General features: G+C 33.7%; 1 protein-coding gene across 1 annotated transcript in view; it reads right to left on the minus strand.

The window, feature by feature from the left end:
- The window catches only part of LOC114328197 (uncharacterized), a 68,501-nt gene that overhangs the window by 14,360 nt on the left and 34,528 nt on the right, over positions 1–19,613 (minus strand). Inside the window, exons 2-7 of the mRNA XM_028276983.2 lie at positions 17,020–17,360; positions 8,508–8,748; positions 3,466–3,624; positions 2,923–3,401; positions 2,365–2,815; positions 605–841 (exon numbers count right to left, since the gene is read on the minus strand). Coding sequence (XP_028132784.1) covers positions 605–841; positions 2,365–2,815; positions 2,923–3,401; positions 3,466–3,624; positions 8,508–8,748; positions 17,020–17,360 — 1,908 coding nt within the window. The remainder of the gene's footprint in view (positions 1–604; positions 842–2,364; positions 2,816–2,922; positions 3,402–3,465; positions 3,625–8,507; positions 8,749–17,019; positions 17,361–19,613) is intronic.

The raw sequence follows: 19,613 nt of genomic DNA on the forward strand, positions 1-19,613 counted from the left end.
TTTACGCATACAAAAACTTAATGAAAAGTAAGTTACTGAATCGTGAGTCTAAGCTTAGAATCTACAAAACAGTAATTAGACCAGTGGTCACATATGGATGTGAAACGTGGACTTTCTCAACCACTGATGAAAATCAACTGAGAATATTTGAGCGCAAAATACTAAGGAGAATATTTGGACCAGCCCTTTGAAGCGATGGTTCGTGGAGAATTAAAATGAACTACGAGCTGGCTGAACTAATGCAGAGCGCAGATATTGTTAGATTTGTAAAATCACTAAGACTAAACTGGCTTGGTAACTTAGAAAGAATGCCAGATAATCGAGCTGTATAAGTAATCCATAAGTGGAAGCCCCAAGGAAATAGGACAAAAGAAAGGCCCAGTAAAAGATGAACAGACGACGTAGAGGGAGCTCTTAAAACCATGAACAGCAGGCAGTGGCGAGGGAAAGTATCCTACAGGGCAGAATGGAAGAATATTGTTAAGCAGGGCAAGACTCACAAAGGGTTGTAGCGCCATTAGAAGAAGAAGAAGATCTAGCTGCTACCGCTTTGATATCTTTTTAAAATATTAAATATTAAAACATTAATAAATTATTCTCTTACCTGGTATTACATAGGGTTTTCCTTGACCTCCTCCAGCTGATGATCCTGGTCCTTGAATAGCTGAAACAGTGACATCAAAAATGTCACCGATTTGTCCAATAGGTGGCCTTGTGATTATAGGTTGTCGATTAATTCCGCCTGGTTTGTATTCCGTATCGTCTAAAACGATACCTGGTCTCGGTCTATATGGGTAGTATGGAAAACCAGATGATGTAGACTGATTGTTCACAGTAGATGCTATAGCGAAAACGGTACTAAGTAATATAGTATTTTACAAATATATAGTGTCTTTATGATAAGTATTAAAACATGTCATAATATTTGATTTGGAAGAAACACGATTTAAGTTTAAATTGGTGGTATCGTTCTAACAAAATGTAAATTAGTAGAAAAAATCAATAGAGTAAGATCTGGAAGAAAAGGGGGTTGTGAATATCACGTTAGAATGGAACTGTGTGAATGAAAAGATCACTAGATCCTAACAAATTGATTATTACAATTACAATCTTGGTCATAAATGACTGATGAATAATTTCAATTTAATCTACATTACTACATACTATCCCTTAAAATTAAGAGTTTGCTCTATTGTGTCTCTTATGTAAACTAACAGCACAATGCAGCACTCTAACATGCACACGCGCAAAAGCACTATGCTCTGCTTTTCACTATTACTCAAACTAGTTCAAAAGGCTTAATCGGCTTCGGACTTCTAGGTTGCTCAATAGTATCGGGGAACTGCATTTTCTCAGTATTCTTGTGCCTATGCAGTCGTTGCTCGTGACTTTATCAGCACAATAGAAGTGTATTATTTTGTTGATAAAATTAACATGAACAGATTTAGCTTCATTCAGCCTGATCCTTTATATTTTAGTCCATTTATGGCTTTGGTTAACTGCTATTTGGACCTTGTTGGTCGCCTCTTCACTAGTCGTCCCTACTGCTTGGATAGGCATATCATCAGCAAAGGTGGTAACTGTGTTGTCTTCCAGCGTTATTAGATCTTAACCGATAAGTAATAATTAATTGAATCATTCTTTGGTTGTAGGATAGTCATTTTGAATTGTTAACTTGCACGATTTAGCCTTAACTTCTAGAGGAGCCTTGTTCGTTGTTAAATTCTTTCCAAGTATCATGTTTGTTACTTCCTTTGGATAATTATTTCCTTTTAACTTAGATTTCAGTGTTGGCGTGGTTTCTCATGCTTCTTGCTGAATATTGTTCACCAGCAATTTTGCTTCTTTATCTAATTGTTCTGCGCTTCGTAATGGAACTCTTAGATTTATTTTCTCTTTAAGACTCAGCTTGAAACTTGCCCCATCTGTCATTTTTTGTGTTAATGTAGAGTTACTTTCTTTTTTAATATTCTTATCTCTTATGGTTAGTACTATAAGCGAATGATAAGATACATCAATGTATTGCTTAATGATTGCTGTGTAGCGTATAGTAGGTGTGCGTTGTGTAGCAGATGAGACAGAAACTCAAAGAATTAACTGAGAACAAAACTTCATCAGAAATCGCAGACATGCGACAACCCTTAAATATTCAGCTACAGATTGGTACTTGCAATTAGACATTCATAAATACCAATCATTTTTAGAAGGAAGAGTTAAGTGCAACTATACGGAGACAACTAAGGCGTCAAGAACTTTGAAAGAAAGAAAAAATAAAACGTGTCATATAATATCTGATCCATACACCATATTTACACAAATATATCAACAGATCAGTTAATTAACTTAAATACTTATTAGTCTTACCAGGTGTAGACGAAGCGCCCACTGTAACAACATTTGAAGTACTGGAAGTGATCGTGGTTACTATTGGTAGAGTTTCCGTAGCTGTATTAGCCAAAGTACTGCTCTCTCCTAAGATATCTCTTGTTGAGTCTACGATCTCGCTCATTGAGGACTCTATTGAAGTATCTTCAGTATTATCAGTACTGACTACGCTGGTACTCGAATTAGATGTCAATATGGTTTCTTCTGCAGTTTCCGTTGGTAAAGGTGCAACCAACGTACTGGTTGGTTCTATTGAAGATAGTACTGTGTCAGACAAAGTGGGAGATGATGTCTCTATAGTTATTGAGGAAGTTTTGATCTCTGGTTCTTCTACTTCTGTTTTTTGAGTACTTTCTTCGGTTTTGGCCTGAGAATTAACGGTAGGAGTTACAATGGTGGTTTTGCTGGTGTACTTATCTAATTTGGTTACCTAAAAAATAACATTAATCATACATAGATTTGCTGATCATGATGAATACTATAACCCACTTACTTAGGTCAATAGAAACCGTTATTTATTTGTTTGATAGTACTTACATTCTTTACTTTTTCCTTATTCTTTTCAAATTCTGCTATTTCCTTGTCAATTTCACTAGTGTCAGGAACAACATCAGTCTCTACTTCCGGAAAATCTGTTGAATTGCCTTTATCTTCCAATTCCTCAGGATAGTACTCGTTCTCGTCCCCACTCGGAGAAAGATGAGATCCCAAGTCCAGCGTTAAAATATCCTCAGCTGGTTTCTCCGAAGTCAGGCTAATCATTTCAGTGGAAAACGGTGGCATAGGTTTATAAGGAGGAATCGGAGGTCTTCTTTTATTGGGGGGTCTACGTCTTTTCCAGGGAGGAGCAGTTGGTGGACGGAATAGACCAGGACGTTTGTTCATTGATAGGTCTGAAATTGGAATGCTGGTACCACTGCCAGTAAACGGACGAATTGGGGACATATTAGGCTTAGGTACGTCAAAAGGATATGGTGTAGGTAGTCGAGTTGTCGACATTGGCGGTGGTTTTTGGCCTGCAGAAAAAAACAGAATACCAAAGGTCAATTAACGTTACCTGAAGTTTGACAGTCAACTTACCAAGAGGAGGAGGAGGTAGCGGAGCAGGTACATCAAAATCTGGAGGAAGCGCTGGCATATCTGTGATTCTAGGAGGTCCTCGATTATTAATTCTTGTAGATAGAGGCCTTAGAGGTCTGCCAATACCCGGGCCAGTATTGGCTTGAACATTTACATTACCTATAGAAAATGTAAGAAATAATTTTTTTAAATATAAACAAAACTATACTTACAAATCAATAGTATTTATTAATTTATTAGATAGCCACATGGAAAAAAAATCCTGTAGCTGGCTATATACCATAAATCACAAAAATAAAATTCCTCTTGTGTTGTTCTGAAGCTATTTCCTTGTAGTCCATGTGGTGAGGCCGCTCCCGTCTGGAAAAATTTCTGATTTGGTTTCTTTGTGGATTTCTATTCAAAAATGTCCCCTTTAAACAAATCTGAAGGGTGCCGGGCGGAATTTTTGGGCAGAAATTGTTTAAATAATTTTTTTAAACAAATACAAAAGATCACTTTTTTTGGCTCTGGAACGTATATTTTTGAGTTTTGTGGGTCATTCTGAACAAGAAAGGTATTTTGTAAATTTTCTCAAAAATTGATAGTTTTCGAGTTATAGGCGATTTAAAATCTGAAAAATGCGAAAATACGCATTTTCGAGGCTTAAAAACTCATATTTAAATTGGTATTTTTGAGGTTGCCTGATACTTAGATTGAAGACTGAATATTCAGCTTAAAGATTCTGAAGACTGATCGCGTCTAACTTTAATTTATACCGTTGTTTTTTAATTGTTAAATAAGGGTGTTTATCCGATTTTTTTGCCGGTACGGCGCGCTCCATTTCAAAAATCTCCTATATTCCCCCGAAAAATATTTTTTCTAGATTCTTTGGGACACTCTAAATAAAATAAGTTTCCTGACATTTTTCTCAAAAGTTAATAGTTTAATGCCTGGTTGCACCAACAGATCTTAAGCTCCAGCTTAGCTAAGCTCTACTTATAGATAGGGCCTCCTTGAGTATCACTTACGGTGCACCATAATTTTAGATTCTTACCTTATTTTCAATTATATCTATTATTATATTATGGTATTCTTATTATAATATATTATAATTATATTATATTAATTCTTATGATATTCTCGACTTAAGCTTAAGATCTGTTGGTGCAACCGGACATTAAAGTTATAAGCGATTTAAAATCCGAAAAGTGCGTTTTTTAATCGCCTTATAAATCGCTTTTTAAATCGCTTATAACTTAAAAACTATTAACTTTTGAGAAAATGGCAAGAAACCTATTTTATTTAGAATATCACAAAGAATCTAGAAAAAATATTTTTCGGAGGAAAATAGGAGATTTTTGAAATGGAGCGCGCCGCACCGGTAAAAAAATCGGATAAACACGCATATTTAACAATTAAAAAACAACGGTATAAACTAAAGATAGATGCGATCAGTCTTCAGAATCTTGAAGCTAAATGTTCAGTCTCTAAATGAAACCTCAAAAATACTAATTAAAATATGAGTTTTTAACCCTCGAAAATGCGTATTTTCGCATTTTTCAGATTTTAAATCGCCTATAACTCCAAAACTATCAATTTCTGAGAAAAATTACAAGATACCTTTCTTGTTTAGATTGACTCAAAAAATCTAAAAATATATGTTCCAGAGCAAAAAAGCGTGACCTTTTGTATTTGTTTAAAAAAATTGTTTAAACAATTTCTGCCCAAAAATTCCGCCCGGCACCCTCCAGATTTGTTTAAAGGGGACATTTTTGAATATGAATCCACAAAGAAACCGAATCAGAAATTTATTTCAGACGGGAGCGGTCTCACCACATGGACTATTGTGGCATTTTTGTAATCAACTATTATAAATCGGAAATAAGCCACAATTTGACTAAAAAAATGATTTTATTAACGTTTTGACGTCCACATCGGATGTCGTTGTCAAAATACAAAATATTAATAAATTAAACAAAAATGTTGTTGCTTAGTAAAAAATTCTTCTAATAATTTAATTTAATCTGACTCATTTATATTGGCAATTCAGACATATTTTATACATTTTAAAGTATTTTGTTTAATTTATTAATATTTTGTATTTTGACAACGACATCCGATGTGGGCGTCGAAACGTTAATAAAATCTTTTTGTAGTTAAATTGTGGCTTATTTCCCATTTATAACAGTTGATTAAAATTCCTCTATTTAAAAGGTATATCTAAAATCCGTAAAAAGGGTTATATCCTAACAAACAGTAAGTTTTTGGAATAAATATTCCATCATCAGTGTTATCACAGGTTACGTGCTTTGAGCCACCAAGATATACGGGTGAAAACCCTTCTTAAGTTGTTTTAAAGTTGTAAAGAGTTTATATTATATTATGAAAATTTAAGGGATGTTAAAAATATTCGTAGACTAACTCCCGGCGTCACATGGCTTTAACCATGGTGGTTGTATTATTCAGAGGTTAGACCTCACATAGCGGAGTTTAGGTGACAACTAAGAAACAAGCCCCGATACAGCCACAACACAGAGACTATTGGAGACTGCAGAAATGAGAGTATTGAGAGGAATTACATGAAACAGGCTGAGAGATCAAAAGAGGAGTGAAAACATTAGAAGGATATGTAGCGTACAGTGTATAAACGAATGGATACTAACTAAAAATAATGGAATAACCAACTAAGCAGAATGGGAGAGATCCGTGTAATCAAAATCGCAAGAGATAAATCACCAATAGGTATTAGTATCAGATGACCGCGCAAAAGATATAGTCACAACCTTCGATAGAGGTATCAATCCGCCAATGAACAATCTGAATTGCTTATAAATCGGAAGAAGAAGAAAAGAACATTTGAAAGATTATTTTCATCAGCTGGGATATTCTATAATAGGGCTTTTCATCGATTGTCATTTGTTTCGAGCTTCTGTCATGTGTCACATAATATTAATATATCTACGTCATACGTCTTTGGTTTGCATCATTGGTATATACCAGGGGTGGGCAAAGTGCGGCCCGCGGGCCGCATGCGGCCCTTTAGACATTTTTTTGCGGCTCGCGGAAAAAGTGAATTATTTTCATTTAAAGATATTTTTTAATTATTGCTAATGTTAATAATTAAATATAGATAATACAGCTATTAACACTTTAGCAACGAGTGATTTTTGCGCAAATTTTCAAAATAACGCGGGCAATTATTTGGGTTTCCGGCACAGTTTTGTCGGCTCTCTCAATGAAATCCATGCAATTTCAACAAATGGAAACGTTATTTTTGAAGTAGTCAGAAACTGTTTGGAAATTTTTAAACTAACTCGTAATCACCAACATAACCATCAGCTTTTTTTATAACATCAATACCGAATACCTTGTTATCGGTATTGTGTACAAGGGCGTGAGTTAAGGTATTTTGAAGAAATATTGTAATTTATTCAAGTGATTACTCCGTCTGTTCGGTAGACGGAGTATAGTAAGTGTAAATGGAGCACCAAAAAGAGGAGCAAATATTGTAAACTTAAAGATTACGTTCATGAACAATCTCCAGAACATGATTTATTATTTTGGCACTGCATAATCCATCAGCAGGTATTGTGCAAAAATGTTTTGCAAGTAGACATCGTCATTTCAATTATAGCTAATATTTTTGGTTTTATTCGTTTAAGAGGAATAAATCATCGTGCGTTCATAGCATCTTTGGAAGAGTTAGAGAAACAGAACATACTGATGTCTTATACCACAATTATATTCGATGGTTAAGTTTAGAAAGGTTCTTCTGTGAATTAGGGGAGGAAATTGCTTTATTTTTAGAAATGAAAAACTGCGATAAATTTGCTAAATTTATAAGTTTTGAACGCAAAATGAAACTTTTAAAATGAAACTCAAACTATTCATTGATCATACAAAAAAGAAAGAATTCGTTCAATTATTTCCCTTATTAAAATCATTAAATAATGTACCATAAAATAAGTTTAAAATTTATAAAGAAAAACTTTGTAATTTTCTGACGGAATTTGAAAATTGTTTCAAAGATTTTGAAGATATATTTTTCATTGCCATTTCTAAGAAATCATTTTTCAGTTCAAATTGATTTGGTACCAGTCTACATTCAACCAGAAAATAAACCAAAATTTAAGTTTGAAAATAAATTTATTTGACGTTTCGATTTCCACTTCGGAAATCGTTATAAAAATAAAAACATGCAAAACGATTCAAAAACATATTTAGGTGTTCATCACTTTACGATTTGACAAACAAAAAAGAAATTGAAAATAAAAGTTGTTAAAACTTTAAACGCGTTTTTCTCAAAACTGCTTTTTCAGGCGGTGGACATTGCAACTCAAAAGCTACTTGATAGATCCACCTGAAATTTTTTATAGATTTTTTTAGACATTTCGTGAGGTAATGCTGTCGAGATATTTGTTCTTTAACAATAATAAATAAGTTTGTTTTGCACCCTTTTTTTCCAAAAACAATTTCTTATTTTGACTTCTGAGTGATATCAAAAACTCAAAAATCGTTAAAACTAAAAAAACTTAACAGCGTCACCTCGATAAACTCATAAGATAATAAAATATTTTTGAATTTTTTGTTGATTTCTACTGCAAAGTCTATTTTTTTTGGAGGAGTATGTAAAAATTTGCCAACGTTAACCTATTTTTCAATACTTGGTCTTGAAATTTTTCTGAATATTCTTTGAATTGTACCGAATATATTTACAATATTTAATTTAAAAATCAAATATTTCTACCATCGTTTCAAATAAAATTCAGAAAAATGTGCTTGAAATGTTAATTTCGAACATTAAAACCATATCCTCCCCCCCCCCCTTTAAACAAAATTATGTAGTAATGAGTTAAAAATTCGAACATGTTAAGGTAACAAATAATGCGGCCCTCAGTAATAGACCAAAAACATATTGTGGCCCTTATTAAAAAAAGTTTGCCCACCCCTGGTATATACCAATGACGTAAGACGTAGATATATTAATATTATGTGACACATGACAGAAGCTTGAAACAAATGACTGTGAATGAAAAGCCCTATAGATGTAGCATACTTACCGTTTAGCAGTTTTACAATCCCAGTAATGATATCCTGGATATCAGGGTTGGCCTGTCGCGCTTGGCCGGGTGGCAGAAGGGACCGGGTAGCAAAAGCCGTCGTCGATGTCATCGCGGCACTGAGTTTCACTTGGTGGGACTCCTGCAGAGGCAGCGACCGTGCCTGGTGCGGAGTCCCTGTTAATTCCCCCGACAGTTCTTCGGTTTTTTTGTAACTTTCTGTTGGAAGAGAATCCTTTTCCTATAAAAACAAAAAAAATAAAAAGGTAAAAACTATAGATACGAGTAATAAAATAAGACAGGGAGGTTCACTACGTCCTATCATTTTCAATTAAATCATGAATGAAGTCATAAAGAGCATCATCAGAGGAAGAGGAGAAAAAACCGAGGTCAAATAAATTATTATTCTCTGTTACACACACCATGCAATATTCCACAATGAAGGTAGCCTTCAAAGAATAGTTCACAGATATAATACAAGAGCAACAGAATTTAACATGATGATTTTAACTCAGAAAACTAGAACAATAGTAATCAGTAAAGAACCGATAATATGTAAACTGGAAGTCGATGGCGTTTGTATTGAGCAAGACTGCCCTGCTATGGAGATGTTAAAAAAGAAGTAACATACCCAGTAAAAAGAGTAGGGGAGAGTCGACTAGTGGTGCGGGTCGGGTAATTGTGCGCATCAATGTTTCTAATCGCCTATTTAATAAAATTGCAAAAACTATATTGCCGGGCCATCTAGTAGCAACTGCCATATCTATCCAACACAAACGAACGTCGGGAGATACTTTACCGGTTGGCAATTATATGCTTGTTTTCATGAGCATTTTTCAGTGCGTCACAAATGATAGAAAAAAGGTAAGTCCGTGATAATACACATTTATAACATTTATTCTAACATGACATTTTAGTTAAATCTGACAGTTGTCATATTTTATTTGCAATTTGGCATAAAAACAAATCAATTGTGTTTATTGCATTTATAAAATGGTATTTTCTTTGATTTGTATAGTCTTATAAATTGTACATATTATATTCGTAGATATATTATATAATTCGTAAATAACTTTTTTTCGATTATAGCGCCATCTATCGACAACTAGAATAAATGTTATAAATGTCTGTTATGACAGACGTGCCTTTTTTCTGTCACATACAATTTAATGCGTTAGAAAGAAATCGAAAAACTGTGACGCACTGAAAGATGTCTATGAGAAAAAGAATACACATGTTTTCGCGTGGTATGATATTATTATTGTTTGTGTGTCTGAGAAAATAACCCATAACTTTTTTTCTTGACAGAAATATAATTTAAATAGTACTTATATCCTTTATTTATTTACTATTTTAAACACTGATATAGTTAGTTTTGCTCGATTCTTTTTTGTTTTTATCAAATTTTGTGTTATGTGGTTAAGTGTAACGTCGTCTAATGGTGGGCAATGCGCACCATTAGCCGGCAAGGTATATAAAGGCATTAAACAAGCGTTAAACAACCGTCAAAGTATAGAAAGGAGCAAAGAGAAAACCACGAAATTGATAAAAGGTACAAAAAGGAAAATTTTTGAACACAACAGCTCCGAAGTTATTTCAGAAAGTGAACTGTGTCATGATGATGAGTTGGACGATCTCGTGTCAGACTGTCAGATCAAAACAACTTCTGTGTATTGTGGTGATGGTAGCCAAAAAGACGAGGTAAGGTGCCAGTGTTCGATATATTGTCAATGGTCTCATGCCATGTGTATACGACAGGATAGTCCAGGAGGATATATTTGTGACTTCTGCAATACTTAGATTTTTTTTTAGATATCTGTAACTTGGTTTCTTCTCTTTTTTCGTATATTTGTTTGTTCCTTTAATATTTATGCTCAATAAGCTACAGTTTCGAAGGTCATTTTTAAGTTCTATTTTTGCGCACAGTTATCCGACATATGCGCACCATTAGCCGAATAGGTCGGGCAATTGTGCGCATTACAGTACCATTCTACTGTTCAACCATTCATGAAATGGGGTCCCTACCAATATACCTAAGCCTTTGAAGTATATCTTCAAAAAATTTAGAAACTGAAATGTTTCAAGTTTGTGAAACATCCTGATTTTACCTTAGGTGCGCACCAATAGCCGACTCTCCCCTAAATAGATTAGCAGGATGCCTTAAGAGCACTAAAAGGCGTAACCGACACATTAACTTTCGAGATAAAATAAAAAATATATAAGACCAGTATAAGACTAATAATGGGAGGATGTTGGAAATGAGCAGAAATTAGAATACTCAGAAGAATTAGAGGGAACACGCTGAGAGATCGAATGAGAAGTGACGAGATCAGAACAAAATGTAATATGTATACACCGTTCTTAGGCGTCAACGCCCTTCGGTAGGGATCTATGGAGGAGTATCACCAAGCCGGAAGCCCTTATCCCTTCCCGTACCGCTCCTCCATAGGCCGATCAGACGCCAGTTTATTCCAGACCAAGCCGTAGACTCTATCGAGTTTTATACTACGGCGTTGGCCTTTTATAAATTTCATGACCTAGCTGAGGCTCGAACCAGCGACCGCAAATCGCAAATCCACTAAACTTGTCGATCGACTGAGCCCCAGCTAACTGGACCGTCAAGACCGAGCCAAATGTAACATGCAAGGTATAAACCAGTGGACACTAAACATAAAGAAAGAATGGAACCATCACATCAGTAGAATGGCGGATATAAGGGTCGTTAAAATGGCAAGGGAAAAATCACCAAGTGGTAGAAGAAGTATTGGCCCGCCGCGCAAGAGATAGACAATCTTTCATAGAAGCAGCAATCCGCCAAAGAACAAGCAAAATTGTTTATACACTGACCGGCACGAAAACCGAGCACCCCAAAAAATGAGTCATTTTTGATGTCTTGTATCTCCTAAACCTGTTGTCCGATATAAGTAATTTTTTTAATATCTTATAGCCTTATTCTTTAACAATATCGCTGTAATACTATTGTTGCTAGACAGGTAAATTTTCATTGTATACCGGGTGTACCAATCAAACTGAGTTTTTTTCTCAATTTTCACAACACCCTGTGGAATATTCTGGCCTTTATAAAATATTGAAATTAAAACCCAACTATAGCCCGAGATTTTCTTAACATTCTGTTTTTTATTCATTCGCTTATGTTGGATAATAAAAAAGTTAGGGACTTTGACAACTAGCCATGTTCTTTATCAATACAGGGTGTTTTTAAATAAGTGGGACAAATTTTAAGTGGTAATTCTGCATGAAAAAATAATGGCCGTTTGCTTGATAAATAGGGAGCGGATTTTATGCTAAATGCTTATTGCATGCATATTTCGCATATTTGAGAACTTTACTTAATTTTGCATATTTTTAAAGAAACATGCATATTTCGTGCCTATTTAAAAAGGTTTAAGTCCAAAAAAAAATTTAAAATTTTTTAATTCGACACAAAATATTTCCCCGTACAGGCTGTCGCATCTATTAATTCGAGAACTACCTGAAGAGAGACGGCTCATTCACTGCCTTTTCATTTTTTCCTAGAAAATACCCGATCTTTACACAAAGTACTTATAGTACGCCGCGCCGTTATAAAATGATTTGTAGGATGTTAAAATGATGAAGGATGGTTTACCGGAAAATCCGAATTTTATTTACTTTTATTATATTTAGTAGGTACCTATAATTCTGGTACCCTATTGTTAAGAGAATTTACACCTTTAACCCTAGTTTTACGATTTTCTAACGGAAATTGAAATGTTCATGCTTTAGATCATATCCCGTAAATCAGTAAAATAGTCGGTCAATGGGAATGTTTAGTTTTTGTTTAATACTTCTGTTTGAAAATATTTCAATATGCCGAAAGAATCTAGCCTGGTTTATTCCTGGATCAGAACCTATCCCGAGCTTCATTACAGCAATGGAAACTTATTCTGCAAAGCATGTAGTAAAATGGTGAGTTCTAAGATTGCTTTCTTCCTCTTTTTTCTTTAATAAATGGCTAATATTTGGCTGCTTCCTCATTAAAGTTTACTTACTTACTTACTTACTATACTTATTATAGTCCTAAACCTTTCTACCTTTAGGTGTAAGGCTGGTGGATTTGAATTTGGCATTACAGTCTCCATGTTTTCCGATCTTGTGTTAGGTTTCTTGCAGTTTCAATGTCAATCCTTTCTTCTTGACTTCTTTCCTGATTTCATCTACCCACATAACTCTTGGTCTTCCACGAAACTTTTGTTTTCCCCCTGCACTCTCGTTTCAAACACTCGTTTTGTTAGTCTCACGTTCGACATTCTACACACGTACCCCAACCATCTAAGTTGTTCATCTACTATTTTTTCATTGATTGGTTCTAGTTTTAGGTTTTTGTCTGATTGTTTCGTTTTGTATTTTGTCTGTACTCTTAAGAACAGGAATCCCAGTATCACTGAGAATAGCAGTGGACTTAACAAGCATCCCTATAATTTGACGCATTGACTTGTAGTAAATTTTCTGGATTCGCCGTTATTGGTTGTTACTGTATTTGTATTATTTTTTACATATCCTTTATTACTTCCATGTTGTGCCTGTCGACTCCCCCGTCTTTTAGTTTCTTCCATACGTCCTTTCTTCGGATTCTGTCAAACGCCTTTTCCATATCGATGAAGCATGTATGTATCTCTCAATTCTTATTGATTACCTTCGCACTTACATGTCTTATTGTGAATATTATAGGTCTTGCGTGCTTCTGCACTTCCTGAATCCACACTGTGTGTCTTCTCACTGTGAATAAATTGCATATATAAAAAATAATGTTTTTATTTCAAAGATAACATACGATTGCCGCCCCCCCCCCTATAAAAGAACCCGTTAGAATAGAATATAACAGAAAATTTGTGGTTTCTCGAAATGCGCATTTTTTGAATTTTTGTGCATATCTTGCGCATATTTCGTAATTTTTTACTGCATATATATGCGCATATTTCATCAAAATTGATCGCATATGAATCCGCTCCCTATTGATAAACCTATGTCCGAAAATGCTTCGTTTCGGAGATACGGGATGTTGAATTTTTTCTTATAAACTGACGATTTATGTATTGCTCTAAAACCGGTTCAGATATGCAAATAAAATTTAGTAGATTTTAAGAGGTAATTATTGCGCGTTTTTTGACATACAACTAAAACTTTTATATTCACTATTGGCGTGCATGCGGTTAATATGATAGGGTAATATGACCCGTATGCACGCCAATGGTGAATATAAAATTCTTAATTGTATGTCAAAAAATGTGCAATATCTACCACTTAAATCCTACCAAATTTCATTTGCATATCTCAACCGGTTTTAGAGCAATAAATAAACCGTCAGTTTGTAAGAAAAAATTCAACATCCAGTATCTCGAAAACGAAGCATTTTCAGACATAGGTTTATCAAGCAAAGGGTCATTATTTTTTCATGCAGAATTACCCCTTAAAGTTTGTTGTACTTCTTTAGAAACACCCCGTATTGATAAAGAACACGGCTAGTTGTTAAAGTCCCTAACTTTTTTATTATCCAAAATAAGCGAATGAGTAAAAAAACAGAATGTTAAGAAAACCTGGGGCTACAGTTGGGTTTTAATTTCAATATTTTATAAAGGCTAGAATATTCCACAGGGTGTTGTGAAAATTGAGAAAAAAACCCAGTTTGATTGGTACACCCGGTATATAATGATAATTTACCTGTCTAGCAACAATATTATTAAAACGATATTGTTAAAGAATAAGGCAATAATATATTAAAACAATTATTTAAATCGGACAACAGGTTTAGGAGATAAGGGACATCAAAAATTACCCATTTTTTGGGGTGCCCGTTTTTCGTGCCGGTGAGTGTATAAAGAAAGAAAAAGAAAATACAACAAAATGGATTTACTCGGCACATATTATTCCATAATTTTGCCCCTCAGTGTATAATAATTTTATAATTTAAAAACGTGACTAGACATTTGCACATATGCTTCGTTAACAGCTCCAGTTTGTGTGACGAAATTTTATAATTTTAAGTAAATTCTAAAAATTTTGTAAGCAGTTCTTTTAAGTTAAGTAATTACTTATATTACAGTAGTTTTAATTATTTTTAAAGACACGACTTTTATAAATATGTCAATACACTTATTCCGTCTACACATCTTCTACATTCAATATCTTTTGCTATTATGCTTACATTGTTTTGGTTTTATTCGCATCTTTTATTTCTTTGGCTTTTGTGATGTTGTCTACAAATTATTCTTTGAAATTATTTATAACTCTTTGACATTATCCGAGTCAATATTTGTTTTCACAAATGCCAGTGTATAGCCTTACTAAAGAATAGAGAATGATCTTCTTCTTCCTTCTTGTATGTAGGCTTTAAAGCCTGTTTCTTCTTTAATATTAGATTCCTAAATTGTTAAAGTTGTCGCATCACCTTTTTCTTGGTTTGCCAATACTTCTTCGTCCATTTGTGACTTATCTCGTGCTATTCGTACTATCCTATCCTCTGCCATTCTACTAATATGTTCGTTCCACTCCTGTTTCCGTTTTGTCACCCATCCATTTTATGTCTTCTACATAGCATGATCTTATGTTTTCGCTTCTCTCCCTATTCAACAGACTTTTCCCTGATATTCTTCGGAGTCTTTTCATCTCTGTTGTTTCTAGAAATTGTCTCGTTTTAGATGTGTCAGGTCTTGTCTTTGCCGTGTATGTGAATATAGGTCTAATTGCTGCTTTATAGATTATTGCTTTTGTGTCTTGTGTTAGGTGTTTGTTCTTCCAGACTATGTCATTAAGAGATCTCGCCGCTTTACTTGCTTTTAAGCTTTGTTGTCGTACTTCCTCTTCAACATCTCCGTAACTGGTTATATCTATTCCCAGATATCTAAACCTTGCTTCCTGCTTTATTATTTTCCCATCAATTTCGATTTTACATCGTAGTGGGTATTTAGATGTTGTGATACATTTGGTTTTTTCTGCTCATATTATCATATTGTATTTCTTGGCTGTTGTATTGAAGATGTGTGTTAATCTTTGCAGATTGTCTTCTGTCTCGGCGATTAATGCGGCATCGTCTGCATAACATAATATTTGGATTTCTTTGTTCCCCATTCTGTAACCATCACCTTTACGTACTGCTTCTATTATTTCGTCCATTATTATATTAAATAGCAGTGGGCTTAACGAGTCACCTTGTCTGACTCCGCTTTGTACTGGTATAAACTGCGTTAGTTTTCCATTTATCTTTGCCTGTATTCGATTACGAAAGAATGATCAAAAGGCATTATTTGTTAAATCTCATTCATTTGGATAACTTTAATTACCTAAGATTTATCTACTAGCAGTATCATCCAAGTAGAACCAAAGAATTTATTCTAAGACAGTTGCACTGTGCAAGTAGGCTACGAAACATTGTGGTCGAAAAAATCACCTTGCTCATGTGGTGCGTAGACATGGTCTGGAGAAACTGACTCTTGCAGGGGATAGTGCAAGAAGCGAGAGCCCGGGGAAGATCTCCAATAAGATATGTGAACCACACTACAAAAGAGATCGGAGCTCCATTTTTTTTAGCATTACAGAAGATAGAGAAAGATGGGGACAGTTTAAGAGAAATTATTGAAAAATCAGGGAGGAACGATGTCCGGATCGGACGACCGACTAGGAAGAAATACCATTCTACTTTTTGACAATATGTACTTGATTTTTATATAAAAAGGAACAATACAAGAAATGTCGAAACATTAAAAACGTAAACACATCCATCAACAAAGAAATAAAAGAGAAAGCTTTCATAAAATCAGCAACCCACTCTTTAATTTGAATATATTTCACCAACAAATGTTTGGGATAATAAAAACAGCGATTATATTCAACCAATTTGCATAGGTACTAGGTACAAACCGTTTTTAAAGACAGATACAAATATCTAGGAACATTGATTAGCCAAAACGCAGAACAAACACAAGAGATAAAAAGTCTTATAGAAATAGCAAGGGAAACATTTGTGAAAATGAAACATCCATTATTGTAGTAAAGATCTAAGATTGAATCTAAGGATAAGATTATTGCGCTGCTACGTTTTTACAACTTTGCTCTACGGATCTGAGGCCTGCACATCGAAGCAATTAGAGATTAAGAAATTGGAAGCTTTTGAGCATTGGTGTTATCGAAGAAGGGTACGAATATCATGAGTAAACAAGATTACCAACATTGGAAGTCCTTGGTAGGGTTAATGAGAGGGAAGAAACTATACAGACAATTAAGAGGAGGAAGCTTGAATATTTCGGTCATACAGCAAGAGGTGTTCGTTATAGTCTGCTGCGTTTGATTATGGAGGGCAAAATAAAAGGTAAAAGAGATGTAGAAAGAAGACTAACCTCCTGGTTACGAAATATAAGGGAATGGTTTAATCTGAGCTCTAACCAACTATTTAGAGGTACTGTAAGTAAAATAGGAGTTTCCATGTTGATATCCAACCTTCAATAGAACATGGAACCATAAGAAGAAGAATACATACCGTTTTTGAAGGTTGAATATAACCACCAAGTCTTCCTGACAACTCCACATCATTACTCTCTAAAGCTTCGTCGACATTTTTGTATAAATTATAATCATCTGCAAGGGCTGTACTCGATAAAATGTGGTCCATAGATCGAACAACTCTATGGGCGGATGAAGTAACTTGGTGATCTTCTTTATCTAAAGAGGCATCCCTTATTGCCGATCTAGCAACACGGGACGTCTCTTCAAAGATATCTTTTGCTTCGGAAGTTCGAATTGCTGGTAGTTGGTCATCGTCAGCATTTAATTTTGCTGAGTTTGGTGATATGAAGGAGTTCGAATAAATATCTTCCAAAGCTGAAACAAAAAAAGACGTTCAAATAACAGAACACGGAAGAAATAACAATTTTTAATAAAAAAATCCTTTATAAATAGTATATTTATTAAAAAGAACCCTTTTGGGCTACATTTCAAAATGAAAATTCCATCTTCAGTACTGTTATAAGTAGTCCAGGGAAATAAGGATTTTCTCAGGACACTCAAGTATCCAGGTAACTGACTAGATTTTTAGTTATTGCAGACCTATAGGAAGAAAACCTACCTGTTTCCTGCCTAGAGTTCGCGTTAGTTTTTTAATTATTAACAATTTAGTGCGAAAAACGTGATTTTTTCGATTTTTTGCATCCCATTAAAAAGCTAAATAGTTGACATAAAATTACAAAATGTGATATTTTACAACATTGAAAAAGCTTCAAAATGCCGATTTTTGAATGTTCAAAGTCAATTTGTTGCTTCGCAAATTGCAAAATAAGTGACAATCGATATTTGTTAATAACTTTTACTATTTTTAGGTACAGTTGAGTCCACGAGTCTTTACCCGTGCGTCATTAATACCTGGCGAGATAAAACACATACTTTTTATCTAAATAGCATCATTCTCTTCCACGCATGAAACTAATGACAAACCAGCTGCTGCCTGTTATTAAGTAAAAACACATGGTATTTTTATGAACGATCTAGACTCAGTGCATTGAAAAGAGATAGGTACAAAGAAAGACGATTGGGGATATTTTCACATATTTTAAGTACAATTTCTGACGTTTTGGTTTGTTTACTTTTGTGGCTGTCAGTTTGTTGAATTTTTTGCTTTTATTTTGTCGAAATTTTGCATTTTGAACTTTTTTATAGTATACAAACAGTTGTTTTCACAACTAATTTTATATTGGAATTAGAAATTTTATGATAAGTTTATGTTATTTTACGATAAATTTTGACAACGTACAAAGCTAACCTTATTGTTGACACAGTTAAGGAATGCTTGTGTTTAATGTTCCGCCAAAGTGAATAAAATAACAAAAAGAAAATATGTTATTGAATTTTTTTATAAATTGTTTATTTATTTATTAATTAATGATAATAAAAGAATTTATTAAGTTACTTCAAATGTAGCTGTAATTATGCACCAAAATTTGTAAGCAAAACTTAAATTTGACATTCTATTTATTTAATAACGTCAAATTTTATACTATAGTCCGTGATCGGAATAATACTCACTTTCTATCACTTGCTGTTGCGTTTAGTAAATTTCCGACTTATTTCGTATTCTCTTTAAATGATAACGCACGGGAAAAGACTCGTGGACTCAACTGTAGCTTAAAATTTTAGGGTTTCATCCAAAGTTGAGTATTCTGGTACTTAACAAACCCTCAAAATTAGAGACCGATCCATTAATTAGTTTAAAATTTATTCTATTTGCTTATCCCAGAGACCTTTGCTTTACAATAACATAAGACAGAAAATAATGAATATAGGGCAATTCTGTGTAAGCCAAATGAAAGTAGAAGAGTGATAGTATCACAACGTATTAAAAAAAGATAAAAAATTAATTAATATAGTCAAAAATCCTAATGCCAAATTTTTGAAATTTTGTAGTATAAACATTTAGAATAACTTTAAAAATATTGTCCATAAAAAAAATCTTTTTATACCTTCGAAGAGCTAGTATTTTAACACGAATTTTCAAATAAAAAAAATTTAACCTAGGTTCATTTGGGCCAAAGTGAGTCATGTGTATTTTTTTATTCGCAGCTAATTTGTTTATAATAATTAAGGAATATCATTGATGCCATTTTAAAGAATGGGATTTGTATTTTTTGTAAACAAATTTGCACAAACATTGCGTCTTTACAGCACCCTCTACGAATTTTCAAAACTGTAGTTCAAACGGTTACTAGGGGGATCCTACAAATCCATAGTTCAAATACCGAAAAGATAATTTTAAACTAATACAATTTTATGTATCTCTGGATAAACTCAATGGATTTTCATCTTTCTTTTTTTAATTTGTATATAATTTCTACGTACATTACAAATATGCAATTTGTTTATAAATTTATTAATTAATAAGCAGTCTAATTTGTTTAAATAATTCTTGAAAAATTAATTTTTTTTCCAAAAATCTATTTTTTTAATGTATTTTTTACAAATCCATAGTTCAAATACCGAAAAGACAATTTTAAACTAATACAATTTTATATATCTCTGGATCAACTCAATGGATTTTGATCTTTCTTTTTTTAATTTGTATGTAATTTCTACATACATTACAAA

This window comes from Diabrotica virgifera, chromosome 6, assembly GCF_917563875.1.
Source record: "Diabrotica virgifera virgifera chromosome 6, PGI_DIABVI_V3a".
NCBI lineage: Eukaryota > Metazoa > Arthropoda > Insecta > Coleoptera > Chrysomelidae > Diabrotica > Diabrotica virgifera.